Source organism: Myotis myotis, unplaced genomic scaffold, assembly GCF_014108235.1.
Source record: "Myotis myotis isolate mMyoMyo1 unplaced genomic scaffold, mMyoMyo1.p scaffold_m19_p_10, whole genome shotgun sequence".
NCBI lineage: Eukaryota > Metazoa > Chordata > Mammalia > Chiroptera > Vespertilionidae > Myotis > Myotis myotis.
The window spans coordinates 66,313,201-66,327,394 of NW_023416314.1; the positions used below are offsets into that span (position 1 = coordinate 66,313,201).

At 42.4% G+C, this 14,194-nt stretch overlaps 1 protein-coding gene across 6 annotated transcripts in view; it reads left to right on the forward strand.

Annotated features, from left to right (window-relative positions):
* The window catches only part of AGBL2 (ATP/GTP binding protein like 2), a 38,010-nt gene that overhangs the window by 11,162 nt on the left and 12,654 nt on the right, over positions 1-14,194 (forward strand). For all 6 annotated transcript variants that reach the window (XM_036325882.1, XM_036325885.1, XM_036325883.1 and 3 more), the window contains 6 exons: positions 3,408-3,561; positions 5,120-5,902; positions 6,886-7,042; positions 10,245-10,371; positions 10,985-11,085; positions 13,063-13,193. In XM_036325882.1, the coding sequence (XP_036181775.1) occupies positions 3,408-3,561; positions 5,120-5,902; positions 6,886-7,042; positions 10,245-10,371; positions 10,985-11,085; positions 13,063-13,193 (1,453 nt within the window). The remainder of the gene's footprint in view (positions 1-3,407; positions 3,562-5,119; positions 5,903-6,885; positions 7,043-10,244; positions 10,372-10,984; positions 11,086-13,062; positions 13,194-14,194) is intronic.

Below are 14,194 nucleotides of genomic sequence, written 5' to 3' on the forward strand. Positions count from 1 at the left end.
GAAATAGAAAGCAAAAAAAATCCTCCTAATTTGAAAAATCAATCTCTGTTAAGTAATAATTATCAGAAAGGAAACCTGTTTTATTGGAAGAGGAATCTGCACAAAGTTTAGTTAGTAGAAAGAGAATGTGTTAACCCTTTGCGCTCCAATTTTATTTTTGGAATTCAAACAGTCTGGTTCGAATTGGAAGTCCTTCCTCTCTTGGTTGCAATAGTTCCCTGGCGGAAGTTGCCAATTAGCTCAATCACCAACTCGACGTTGGACCTGCTACTAGTGGCTGGTCTGTTGAGTCAGCCTCAACGTTGGAGCGCAAAAGGTTAAAGAAGTGACATAAGGGAAACCTTTCGGAGAAACAACCAGAAATAGAAGGGACAGCCATGTGCTTACATTCCTCAAGTGGAAGAATAAAATGAGCCAGTTATTCCTGAGGGCCCCGCTGAGATGTAATTGCACATACTCCACCACAGTTTCCTTGATTATGAACTCTCATGTTAATAATAATATGTTGGGAAAAGCTATAAGCAATCCTATATAATAAAAGCCTAATATGCTAAGTGGCCGGTTGGCCAGTCGATCGTTCAACCAATCAAAGCATAATATGATAATGATATGCTAAGTATGCTCAACCGCTTGCTATGATGTGCACTGACCACCAGGGGGAAGATTCTCTGACCAGTAGGTTAGCTTGCTGCTGAGATCTGGCCAATCAGGACTGAGCGAGATGGGCCAGACACGCCCTGGAGCCCTCCCGCAGTCCCTCCCCAGCTGGCCAACCTCCTGTGTCCCTCCCCAGCCCCTCATGCACCGGTGGGGTCCCTTGGCCTGGCCTGCACCCTCTCACAATCCGGGATACCTCGGGGGATGTTGGAGAGCTGGTTTCAGCCCAATCCTGCTCAACGCACATGGTCAGTGTGCTCCCACAGGGGGAGCGCCGCTCAGCCAGAAACCAGGCTCACAACTGGCAAGCGCAGTGGCAGTAATGGGAGCTTCTCCCGCCTCCATGGCAGCACTAAGGATGTCCAACTGCCGGCTTAGGCCTGCTCCCCACTCCGTCAGTCAGACATCCCCCGAGGGCTCCCAGACTGCGAGAGGGTGCAGGTTGGGCTGAGGACTCCACTCCCCCCCCCCCCGCCCCCGGTGCATGAATTTCATACACCAGGCCTCTAGTGAAGTAAATAAGGTGGAGCAACTCTGTCCACCTAGCTCCACCTTGTGGAATGTCTGAGGAGGCGTTTGGAAGGCATTTAAAAGGTATGAGGTATAAGTGGGTAGACTTAGGTTTTAAATAATAGGTTATGTGTTGCTTCTACAACCTCGGGATTATAAACCTGTTTTACAGGTTTGGAGTCGCTTCATCTGTTCTAGCCAGAGATATTTTTTGTATCTTACCCAAGAAGGAACCCTGGGGTGGAAGTGCTTTCTCCTGATATGGCAGCCCTTGCAGAATGTCCTTGTTCTGTTAACACACAGTTGTGGCCACTGCCTTAATCTTGTCCTTGGGATTCATGGAGAGTTGAACCCACCTAATTGGAGGAATAAAGAAGCAGAAAACTGAGAAGATGGGGCTCCAGAGGGAATTTGGGAGTTTGTCATTTTAGGGGCCCCACAGCAACTACATGCTGTGGGAATATTGGAGGAAAAAAGGAAATTGGTTTTGGGTGTGTTTTTTTTTGTTTTTTGTTTTTTTTTTAAATATATTTCATTGATTTTTTACAGAGAGGAAGGGAGAGAGATAGAGAGTTAGAAACATCGATGAGAGAGAAACATCGATCAGCTGCCTCCTGCACATCTCCCACTGGGGATATGCCCGCAACCCAGGTACATGCCCTTGACCGGAATCGAACCCGGGACCTTTCAGTCCGCAGGCCGACGCTCTATCCACTGAGCCAAACCGGTTTCGGCGGTTTTGGGTTTTTTTGAGAAATGTTACTGTGAGTTATGAATTGGATCTTTAATGTTACCTAAGAGACTCAAGAAAATATTGGAATTTCTATATTAAAGACATCTGGTCACTGGGCTGTACTCTGGTTTCATGAGGAGACTGAACCATGTGGGGCCCCAGCTTTTACTTAGACAACATGGACTCTTGGCCTCTGCCTTTGTTCCTTCCTCTGTGCTTGTTTTCTTCTTTCACCCACTTCTTTTCAAGCTTGAGTCCTCCTTCACTCTCACTTATTTGATTATATAGTTTATTTATTATATGTTTATTATAAAGTCTTTCTAGTGACATGGTTGCATAGGAGAAAAAGTCTTCATAGCATTACTGTATTTACTAATGAACTGGCCACTTATATAATCGTGCCCCACACATATTACTATTTGTTTAATGTTCCATGGTCAGCATCTTTGATGGTGTCAGTCACTTGCTGATTGATGGATATTATTAACATCTGGTAATATAATGCAAATAAATAAAAATCCATTGCAAAGTGAAATTACGATTTTTAACAAGAGATGCAGGATTTTATGAAATAGAAGTTGATGAATGTTACAGAATTGCTTGAATCATTTGCAAAACCACTGACAAATGAGAACCTAGAAAATTTTTTATCAGTTGGCAAAGACAAAATCAACAAAAGATGACAAAAATAGGTTCTTCTAGACACAAAGATGAGAACATTGTGGTACAAAGAGAAGTCCTTAGGGAGCTATGAAGTCCTAAGAAAGTTTTGCAAAAGTAACTGCCCAAACCAAAGATGTCATATGGCACCCTTACTGAATTTGTCTGAAAAATTATAACCCCACAAAAAAATAATAGTAATTGATTCTTTATTATCCCAAGTATTAGAAAGAGGTTGTGATTATAATCTAAATTTTGTTAAATAAGATAAATTTCATACATTTTTAAAATTTCATTTTAAAGTTAAAATTTCAATTGTGACCTTCCTTTTCACTGATAACTACATTTTGGTTCCTTTCCCAGGGGCATTCACCCATACCAATTCTTCTCAAACTGCTATTTTTGTTATATTTAAATCTGGAAGCATATAGCAAAACATTTTATGGCGTCTACTATGTTTTCTCTTTTTTGTTTTTCCCCTTATCTTTTTCTTAAATCAATAAATAGGTGCTATTTGTTGTGTGTTTATAAATAAGGTTTCAAATGTTCTCAGATGCTTGATTTAGAATTTTACCTTTTGCCAACATCCTTTTAAATTAGTATTCAAATGGGCACAAGCAGTACTATCTGCGCTGACAAGGGTTGCCTGTAGCAAAAGGAAGTGCTCTAAGAGTCCTTCAGAGAAATATACTTTAGAATGAAAAGTCTCAGCAAGAACAACTGAAAATTAGAATATTCATTGTTGTTAACCTAGGGCAGTGCTGCTGAAGACAGAGGGGCGCAAAGAATATGCTGGATGAATGGGTTCTGACAGGAATGTGGCTAAATATGTCTGTCTCACCTGCAGTGCCCACCAAAGGCTCCTATTTCACCAGCTCCAGAGTGGGAGGCAAGCGGGGAGTGATCAAGGAGCTCGCTGTCACACTGCAAGGACCAGAAGATAACACTCTCCTGTTTGAATCAAGGTTTGAGAGTGGGAATCTGCAAAAAGCTGTCAAAGTGTGAGTAACAAAGTGGGTTTACCCAAAGGGATGGTGATTAAAGTGACTGAGAAGTGTCTTCAGGAATCATAGTCGGAGTCAGGAGTGTTTCTGCAAAAGAGGTGAAGGGAAATGATTTTTCCCCCAGAATAAAAATTTATCTAAATTGTTTTTTTCTGTTTATAAAAGAAATTAGTGCTCATATAAAATTCATATTGACAAAATTTTGAATCCTATAATCATGACTCCCAGACACAAGCAATTGATAACATTTTGATGTCTATGCATTAATTGTTTCTCTCTCTGTGTAATACACACAAATTATATATTTTTAAAAATAGGGTAATGGTGTATATATTTGGACACTGTTTTTGCAAATTGGCTTTTTTCTACTTTGTACATTTTATTTTATTTATTTTTTGTTAATCCTCACCTGAGGATATTTTTCCACTGATTTTTAGAGGGAGTGGAAGGGAGGGGGAGAGACAGAGAAACATCGATGTGAGAGAGACACATCAATTGGTTGCCTCCCGCACGTACCTGCAACCAAGGTACGGGGCCCTTGACCAGAATCAAACCCTGACCCCTATGTTCTGTCCATTGAGCCAAAACAGGTAGGGCTCCACTTAATACATTTTAGATGTTTTTCTATGACAATACCACAGACATATGTCCTTATTTTCAACAGTTCATATTGTTCTATTATATGAGTGTTCCATACCTATTTACCCTATTCCCACCTGATGAGAAATTAAGACATTTACAATTTTTTATTAAATGAATGAGCAGAATTCACACCCTTGTGCATGTATACTTTTTAGTATTTGTGGTGTTATGGAACAGATTCTGATATAAAATTGGCGGGTCAAAGGGTTTGAACACTAAGCATTGCTAGTTTTTGCCCCATTGCTCTCCAGCATGATTCCAGGTCCCATCAACTGTGGGTGAGAGGGCCTGTTGCCCAGTGTGGAAATGTTGCTGAGATGGAGGAGAAAGGACGGCATCCTGTTTTAATCTGTATTTCTTTCATGATGCATGCGGGTGAACATCTTTTCATGTTTTTGGCATTTGTATTTCCTCTTCTGCAGGTTAGGCCTTCTTTTCCACAAGGTGCATGCATCCCGGCAAAGCCCCCTTATCGTCAAACAATTGATGATAAGAGATAAAAATAGCACAGGAAGCTTACGGGTCTGATCCATCCTGGTGATGCCCAGGATGTAGGTACAGCCAACAGAGGTTCCGGCTTCCCTGAGTTCAGTGTGTTTCGGGGAAATGGGTTGAAGTGGTTGGAAACCACCTTCTGGGTTCTAGAAAGGCACCAAGAAGCTCAGCGCGCCCAAACATCTGGTGCTGCATGTGAATTATGAAACTCTTCTGTCCCACCCCAAATGCACGTTCTTCCCCCACGTCCCTGTTAGCCTAACATGAGTTGGAGAACTAAGTAAATTAGAAAACAAATGTTTGATGTAGCAGCCTTTCTGTTGTGATTTGATCTATTTTTACCAGGGAAAAACAATGTTTTCCCACATTTATTTTTTGAGGGAGGTATTACAGAGATATTCTATATTCTTCATTACAGAGACACCTATGAGTATGAACTCACCTTACGAACTGACCTCTACACAAACAAACACACTCAGTGGTTTTATTTTCGAGTTCAGAACACCAGAAAAGATGCCACCTATCGCTTCACCATCGTCAACTTGCTAAAACCCAAGAGCCTTTATACTATAGGAATGAAGCCGCTCATGTACTCCCAATTGGATGCCAACACCTACAACATTGGCTGGAGGAGAGAAGGAAATGAAATCAAGTACTACAAGAACAACACGGATAATGGGCAGCAGTCCTTTTACTGTCTCACGTGGACCATTCAGTTTCCTCATGACCAAGACACTTGCTTCTTTGCACACTTCTACCCATATACATACACGGATTTGCAATGCTACCTCATGTCGGTGTCAAAAAACCCTGTCCAGTCTCAGTTCTGCAAACTCCGCACTTTATGCAGGAGCCTTGCAGGAAATACCGTGTACCTGCTCACCATCACCAACCCATCCCGAACCACGCAAGAGGCTGCTGCAAAGAAAGCCGTGGTCTTGAGTGCCAGGGTCCACCCTGGGGAAAGTAATGGCTCCTGGATCATGAAAGGCTTTTTGGACTTCATTCTTAGCAACTCCCCAGATGCCGAGCTCCTCAGAGATATCTTTGTCTTCAAAGTGATTCCCATGTTAAATCCAGATGGAGTGATTGTGGGGAATTACCGGTGTTCGTTGGCTGGCAGGGACTTGAACAGGCATTATAAGACCATTCTGAAGGAGTCTTTCCCCTGCATCTGGCACACCAGGAACATGATCAAGAGGTGAGTCCCCTAATCTGTTGAGCTTTCTCTGGTTACTGTGAGCACTATCTAATGGCAGGGACTGGGGGGAGAGGGAAGATCTCTTCTAATGTTGTAAGAATTGGAAATGTCTTTTGAGACAGTCTTTTTTTAAAATACATTTTTATTGATTTCAGAGAGGAAGGAAGAGGAAGAGATAGAAAATATAAATGGTGAGAGCAGACTGGCGTGGCTCAGTGGTTGAACGTTGACCTATGAACCAGGAGGTCATGGTTCAATTCCCAGTCAGGGCACATGCCTAGGTTGCAGGCTTGATCCCCAGTGTGGGGCATGCAGGAGGCAGCCGATCAATGATTCTCTCTCATCATTGATGTTTCTATCTCTCTCTCCCTCTCCCTTCCTCTCTGAAATCAATAAAAATCTATTTTAAAAAAAATATAAATGGTGAGCTAACATGTTATCTATTTAGCATAGTCCCTAGCCACTGTTAATGTGTGGCATTGTTATCATACTCTTCATCCTGTGACCATCAGGGGGATGGTGACCTCATTTGGAAGATTGAATAGGTGTCCTGGGTGATCAGGAGATCAGGCAGATCTGAGCCTTATAGGAACGAGCCCTGGAAATGAGGACCCAAGGCTTTCTTTGGTTCTGTCTTTTTCATCCCTGCGATTACAGCCTCTCTTCCTCTCCCCTCTTCCCACGAGTCTGCACCAGGGTGGGCTTTCTTTCAACAGATTTCCTCCACTTGTCCATTTACACAAGGCCTACCCACCACCCCTTTCCACGTCAGCACATCCCAAGTCCTTCTGTCAGGCAGGGGCAAGGAGGACTGAGGCCGAGTTTACAGCAGTGGCTGAGGGTAGAGATAGGGTCCTCAGAAGGCCATTAGGGGTCAACACTTTCTTAGAAAGGAAGGTGTCAACAGACATACTTAGGAAGAGACTCCAAAAAAATCCATGCATTTGGAGTCCACTGAGTCCTTTGTTTGCTCCCCTTAATAGACTTCTCGAAGAAAGGGAAGTTCTCTTGTATTGTGATTTCCATGGCCACAGCCGCAAGAATAACATCTTCCTATATGGCTGTAATAGCCATGATCGCAAGTACTGGCTTCATGAACGAGTCTTTCCTTTCATGTTGAGCAAAAATGTACCAGACAAGGTAAGCACATAAGGTAATTTCTGCTCATTGACTAAGGAAGAAGGAAACTCTCTGCTTCCTATACCCAATAATAGTGTTTGATTTGCCATTTTGTTTCTCTTTTTTTTTTTAATATATTTTATTGATTTTTTACAGAGAGGAAGGGAGAGAGAGAGCCAGAAACATCCAATGAGAGAGAAACACCGATCAGCTGCCTCCTGCACATCTCCCACTGGGGATGTGCCCGCAACCAAGGTACATGCCCTTGACCGGAATCGAACCTGGGACCCTTCAGTCCGCAGGCCGACGCTCTATCCACTGAGCCAAACCGGTTTCGGCTTGTCTCTCTTTTTTATCTTGGGTAAATCCCAGCAACCTGGACTTGAAGAATTTAGAAAGGTGTGGTTTTAAGAATTATTCTGTGTCCACTAACTGATGAGCAGATAAATAAAATTCAGTATGTCGAGGGAATGGAATGTTGTTCTGCAATAAAAATAATTAACTGCTGCCCTAACTGGTATGACTCAGTGGCTAGAGCGTTGGCCTGTGGACTGAAGGGTCCCAGGTTCAATTCCGGTCAAGGGCATGTACCTTGGTTGCGGGCACATCCCCAGTAGGGGGTGTGCAGGAGGCAGCTGGTCAATACTTCTCTCTCATCGATGTTTCTAACTCTCTATGTAAAAAAATCAATAATATATATATATTTTTAAAAATAATTAATTGCTGATATGCTAGGACTCAGTGATGGCGAACCTATGACATGCGTGCCAGAGGTGACACGCGAACTCATTTTTTTGGTTGATTTTTCTTTGTTAAATGGCATTTAAATATATAAAATAAATATCAAAAATAAAAATCTTTGTTTTACAATGGTGGCAAATATCAAAAAGTTTCTATATGTGACACGGCACCAGAGTTAAGTTAGGGCTTTTCAAAATGCTGACACACCGAGCTCAAAAGGTTCGCCATCACTGTGCAGCTAGGTCATGGAGGAACCTTGAAATCATGATGCTAAGTGAAAGAAAAGATGCAAAACATCACATATTGCATGATTCTATTCTATGCAATGCTATAGAGACAGAACTTACTAGTAGTTTAGTGATTGCCTCAACTGGGGACAAGTGACATGGGGAGTGACTTCTAATGGGTACTGGGTTTTGGGAAGGTATTAAAAATATTCTAAACTTATATTACAACTCTGTGAATATACTTAAACCTTTGACTTGTGTACTTTTAATGTGTGGATCTTAAGGTATGTGAATTATATCTCAATAAAGGTGATTTTTAAAAATTGCTCTAGCCTGCGGACTGAAAGGTCCCAGGTTCGATTCCAGTCAAGGGCATGTACCTTGGTTGCGGGCACATCCCCAGTAGGGGGTGTGCAGGAGGCAGCTGAACGATGTTTCTAACTCTCTATCCCTCTCCCTTCCTCTCTGTAAAAAATCAATAAAATATATTTTTTTAAAAAATTGCTCTGGCTGCTTTGCCTGGGCACAAGTTCAAACTCTTAGTGGTAGAGTTATCTATCAGTAATCCTGTGATTTGCAGTGGAAGCAGGGATTGCAGGACAGACAAAATGCTAATGTTACACGAGCCTCCAAAGAAAAGTTTGAGTAATGCAAGATCACAAATAACAAAGATATTAAAGGGCTAATGAAAGCAACAAGTGTTTTTTTTGTTTGTTTTTTTTAAAGCAACAAGTTTTTGATAGTTGGCTGAGTGTGACAGTCGGGCATATACAGAGTATCTGCATTGATTTAGAAAGTTGGTTTTCAGCATCATAAATACATCCACAAAATGTAACTGTCCTTATAATGAAGAAACTGGGTTGGATTCAGGAAAACATTTAAATTACAAATTTTCTCACATAAAGATATTTAAGACATATTTTGTATCTGCTGCTCTTATTATTAAAAAAAAAAAAAGAGGAAGCTTTTCTTCCTCTCGCTTTCCCTTCCTTCATTCCTTTCTTCCTTTCTTCTTTTTTTGTTTATATTTTTGTTGTTGTTGTTAATCCTCACCCGAGGATATGTTTTCCATTGATTTTTAGAGAAAGTGGAAGGGAGAGGGAGAGGGAGAGAAAGAGAAACATCAATATGAGAGAGATACATCGATTGATTGATGGGTTGCCTCCCGCACACACCCCAACTAGGACTTGGGATTGAGTCTGTAACCGAGGCACATGCCCTTGACCAAAATTGAACCCAGGACCCTTCGATCTGCAGACCGGTGTTCTAACCACTGAGCAAACAGGCTAGGGTCATTCTTTTTTCTTTTTTAAACATTTTGATTTTTGCCAGGCATCTCTTCAAGTGAAATCACATCCAGAACCCAGTATCTAAAACAATTAAAAGCAGAACTATGTTATTGAAGAGGGGTTGAAGGCTTGGAACACCTGTCCATTCGGCCTCCTCCCTCAGGCCTTAGACAGGAATGCCCTGTGGCTCCTCATTAGAACCCCTGGATTCTATAGAGCACAAGTTAGAAACCACAAGGTAGTGAGATATCTCCCAAATGTAAAGCGTTTTCAGCAGGACAGGCTAGGATAGGTTGGGATAGGTGCCAAGTATATGTTACAAACTTCAAGAGAGGAAAGAGCATTGGCATGGTCATGAAAGACAATGGAAGAAACTGAACTTCGACCTGAGAACATTGGCATAAGGGAGTGAGAGCGTTCCAGGCAGAGACTGTAGTGTAGGGCTGAGGCATACACAAATCACATAGAGAGGATCAACCCAACCATATTGAAGGGTTCAAATTGGAGAGGGGTAGAAAATAAATCTTAGAAAGGTTGGCTACTAGCCTTGAATGCCAAAGAAAGCCAGCATTCCCAGACAGACATTCAAGGAACCCGAGTCCTGCAGAATGCCCCTGGAGAAGATGGGGAGGAGAAGGAAGGGTTCATGGGCAATGAAAAGCAACATGCTCTCTCGCCTTTGGAGGATCACAGTCCACAATAGCATATTAAATAGCCTGAGAGGTGCTGCAGCGGAAGCCTGCGCCATTTTCTTAGCCCTTTATCTCCCTGGTGAACATGACCATAGAACTCATGTTTTCCGCCCTAATACCTATTAGCATCCCTAGGAACCAGTATTGTAGGGGACACACTTTAGGAAGTAATATATAGATTCCCAAGAGAAACATTCTTGTAGCATATCAATGAATCTTCTATATCTTACATTTGCCAGTCTATGATTAACAGAGGATTTGGATTTCTCTTCAGTTCTCTTTTCATAGTTGTAATTTTAAGGTCCAAAAGTGCAAAGAAGGAACAGGACGAGTTGTGATGTGGCGGATGGGAATCCTGAACAGCTACACCATGGAGTCTACCTTTGGCGGGTCCACCCTGGGTGAGCTCACTTCTGTAGACCGTGGGACAGCATGGCCAGGGGAGCCACGTAAAGCACTGGGGAGATGAAATCCTTAAACATGTTAAGAGGAGGGTTGATCTAGAGGCTTTTCTTGTCTGCGCCTTATGCCAAATTTGAGCACCCAGAATATGAGTGTGAAATATAGTATTTGATGGGGCAATATAGTGTAGTGGCTAAGGGCCTGGAATCAGGCAGATCTGGGTTTGAATTTCAGCTCCATTTATGAGTTGTGTGATCCTGAGGAAGTTACCTAATTCTTTGAACCTCATCTTCTCTGTGAATGTCAGTAGTAGTGCCTGCATTATGGGTACTACTTAATGAGCTAGTGCATGGAAAGCACTTGGCAGAGTGCCTGCTACCGAGTAAAACGTTATCATTGTAATTACAGCTTCACAATTACAGCCATCGTGATTGTAAACATTTTCATTGTCAAAGATTCTTCTGAACCAACCTAAAGCTAGGAGAGAAACCCTGTCCAGAAGCACAATGTTCTAGAATAAGAGGTGGTCTCTTTAATGAGATATTCGTAAATTATATCTGCATTTATTTACTCATTAAGATTTCATGAGAAATGTTTATGGGGTTTTTCCAGGCAATAAAAGAGACACTCATTTTACCACTGAGGATCTGAAGTCCCTAGGCTACCACGTCTGTGACACCCTCCTGGATTTCTGTGATCCTGACCGAACCAAGGTAAAAATGGGGCTTCAAGAAGTGTGGTGATGCCGTACTGTGATCAGTTTCCCATGGGTCCACAGTCAGCTCAGTGCGATTTCAGGTGATTTTTATTTCCTCTTAGTATTTTTCTGAAGCTTTTATGATCAAAGAAAATAAGAAAGGCCCAGCCTACACACTCTCGGCAAATGGTAAGACCTCAATTCACCAAGATGATAGAAGCCATTGTTCCGGCTTCCCTTCAGCACTCCTCTCCCTCACGTCCAGGCTTACCCATGAGAGCACTCATTCTTGATTTCCTTTCTCCCATTTCAGAAAACCTGCTGTCCTTTCTCTTCTCCAAAACTAACCCTGCCCTTTGTGCACCTGCTAAGCATCCCTACCACCTCCTCTCTCAGACCCCATCTGACTTGTCGGCGCTGGGAACACCTGATATGCACCACTCTGGATGCAACTGTTTTGTTTTTTTTTAATAAGTTTTTATTGCTTTCAGAGAGAGGAAGGAAGAGGGAGAGACAGAAACATCAATGATGAGAGAGAATCATCGATCAGCTGCCTCCTGCATGCCCCCCACTAGGAATCGAGCTTATAACTCAGACATGTGCCCTGATTGGGCATTGAACCTCCTAGTTCATAGGTCAATGCTCAAGCACTGAGCCACACTGGCCGGGCTGGATGCAACTGTTTAAACAAATATATTTAAAGGAGAATTTGACCGCAACGTGGCCCGTTAAATCATAGTTGCCATAGGCCAAAATCTGAACACCCCATTCTAACTTCCTTCCTTACTACTCAAAAATAAAATTAGCCCTAACCGGTTTGGCTCAGTGGATAGAGCATTGGCCTGCGGACTGAAGGGTCCCAGGTTCGATTCCGGTCAAGGGCATGTACCTTGGATGTGGGCACATCCCCAGCAAGGGGGTGTGCAGGAGGCAGCTGATCGATGTTTCTGTCTCATCGATGTTTCTAGCTCTCTATCCCTCTCCCTTCCTCTATGTAAAAAAATCAATAAAATATATTTTAAAAAATAATAATAAAATTAAATTAATCAGGCCTTTGGGTTAAGAAGTTTATAATTAGCTATGGGCAGGAAAAAGTGGCTAAAGCAGTGCTCTTTGGTGTTCTGCCCCAAAAATACTTCTTTTTTTAAATATTTTATTTTTATTATTGACATTATTATAGATTTCCCCCCTTTGTGCCCACCTCCACCCAGACCCTGCCCTCCCCTCCCTCTGGCCCTCACCACATTGTTGTCTGTGTGCATGGCCTTTGCATATATGTTCTTTGTCTAATCCCTTCACCTTCTTTCATCCAGTCCACCCCATTCACCTCCCCTCTGGCATTTGTCAGTCTGTTCCATGTATCCATGCCTGTGTCTATTTTATTCATCAGTTTATTTTGTTCATTAGATTTCACATATAAGTGAGATTATATGGTATTTGTCCTTCCCTGAGTGGCTTATTTTGCTTAGTATAATAATCTCCAAGTCCATCCATGCTGTTGCAAAAAGGAAGAGTTCCTTCTTTTTTTTGGCCACTTGGCAACACTTCTTTGTGTTCCCACAGCTCATGTAGCTATCTGTTAACATGTCCTTAGTAGCAGACATTACAGCTTACTCATCCTTTTTTTTTTTTTAAACTAAAAAAAATTTTAATCCTCACTTGAGGATATGTTTTTATTGATTTTAAAGAGAAAGGAAGGGGGAGGAGGGAGAGAAAGAGAGAGAGAGAGAGAGAGAGAAAAGAGAGAGATCAACATGAGAGAAAAACATCAGTTGCCTCCCGAACATGCCCACACTGTGGATTGAACCCTCAACCTTTGGGTGTAGGGACGACACTCCAACCAACTTAGCCCTCCCCACCTCCACACCCCGCCAGGGCACAGCTTACTCATCTTTATGTCCCCAGCAATAAAGTGCCTTTTAGCATATATTTAGTAATATTTGATGAGTAAATAAATAAATAATCAAAAATAGTTCCTTCTTCATTTCCACAGTTCATGCAGTGTCTAGTAGAGCTTAAAGGGCTCTTACAAAAGGAAATTTATAAGAAATTCAATGAACTTGGACAAGATACGGATTTAGAAAGAAGTTGGAATGACATCTCTTTCTCTGACATCGAATCCAGGTAACAAACTTCATTTCAAAGAAAAACCAGAAAAGTTTTACTCTGCTCTGTTGTTGGTTTTGAACCTCAGGTGCAAAATATTAAATAAATCATGGCACACTTAAATACACTTCATTCCTTTGACAACTATGCATGTGTCTTGACTGGGAATCGAACTGTGACCTCCTGGTTCATAGGTCAGTGCTCCACCAGCCAGGCTTCAATGTAATTTTTTTAACTTGGCCTACCTTCCTCACGCTAATATTGCAACTTGCTCCCCTGCCTTCACCCTCCTGCCATTGCCCATCCGCCTTAGGTGATCGGACTTTTTCACAGCACCCAGGAAAGTAATATTCCTAGTCTCTGACCTTTAGCATTTTATCACCTCTGTCATTCTGTATCATTTACAACTGTATTGTGTCTCTTATTTGTTATCTTCCCCTACAAGGATGTAGGTTTCACAAGGCCAGAGATCTTTATTCTGTTTACTTCTGTATCTCATGCATCTCTACAACAGTACCTGGCACATGGGGAGAGCTCAGTAAATACTTGTTGAATTAATTTAGTACATAGATCTCAGCCCCACCCTCATAGTCTCCACAGCTATAGGTGGGTGGGTATCTCACATGTGTGCAAGAACACCAGCTACTCCAGCTTCTGGCCAAGGTGCCTCAAGCCTGCACCAGCTGCCCTCAGTCAGAAGGTTTCTGGGCTAGGCATGGAGGTCTTCTGCCAGGGGCTGCACTGTAGTCTGTGTGGACAGTGGGAAGCGGATGGCTCTCCCACACTCCCTGTGGCACATCGACATCTGACCCTAAAGCAGTTCTGCTGGCTGAGTCTCCTAGATGCCTCCTTAGGAACCTTAAGCCAGACCATCAGGCCCAGTGAAGCGCCCCATTCACCAGGTCTCCTCTTCCATTCTCCCAGAATCCTTTGCCTAACTCCCCAGGATAAGTGCACCAACCCCACTCTCACCCTCAAAAACTAAATGTCCCCTGCATATCAACTCATACAACAGAGCC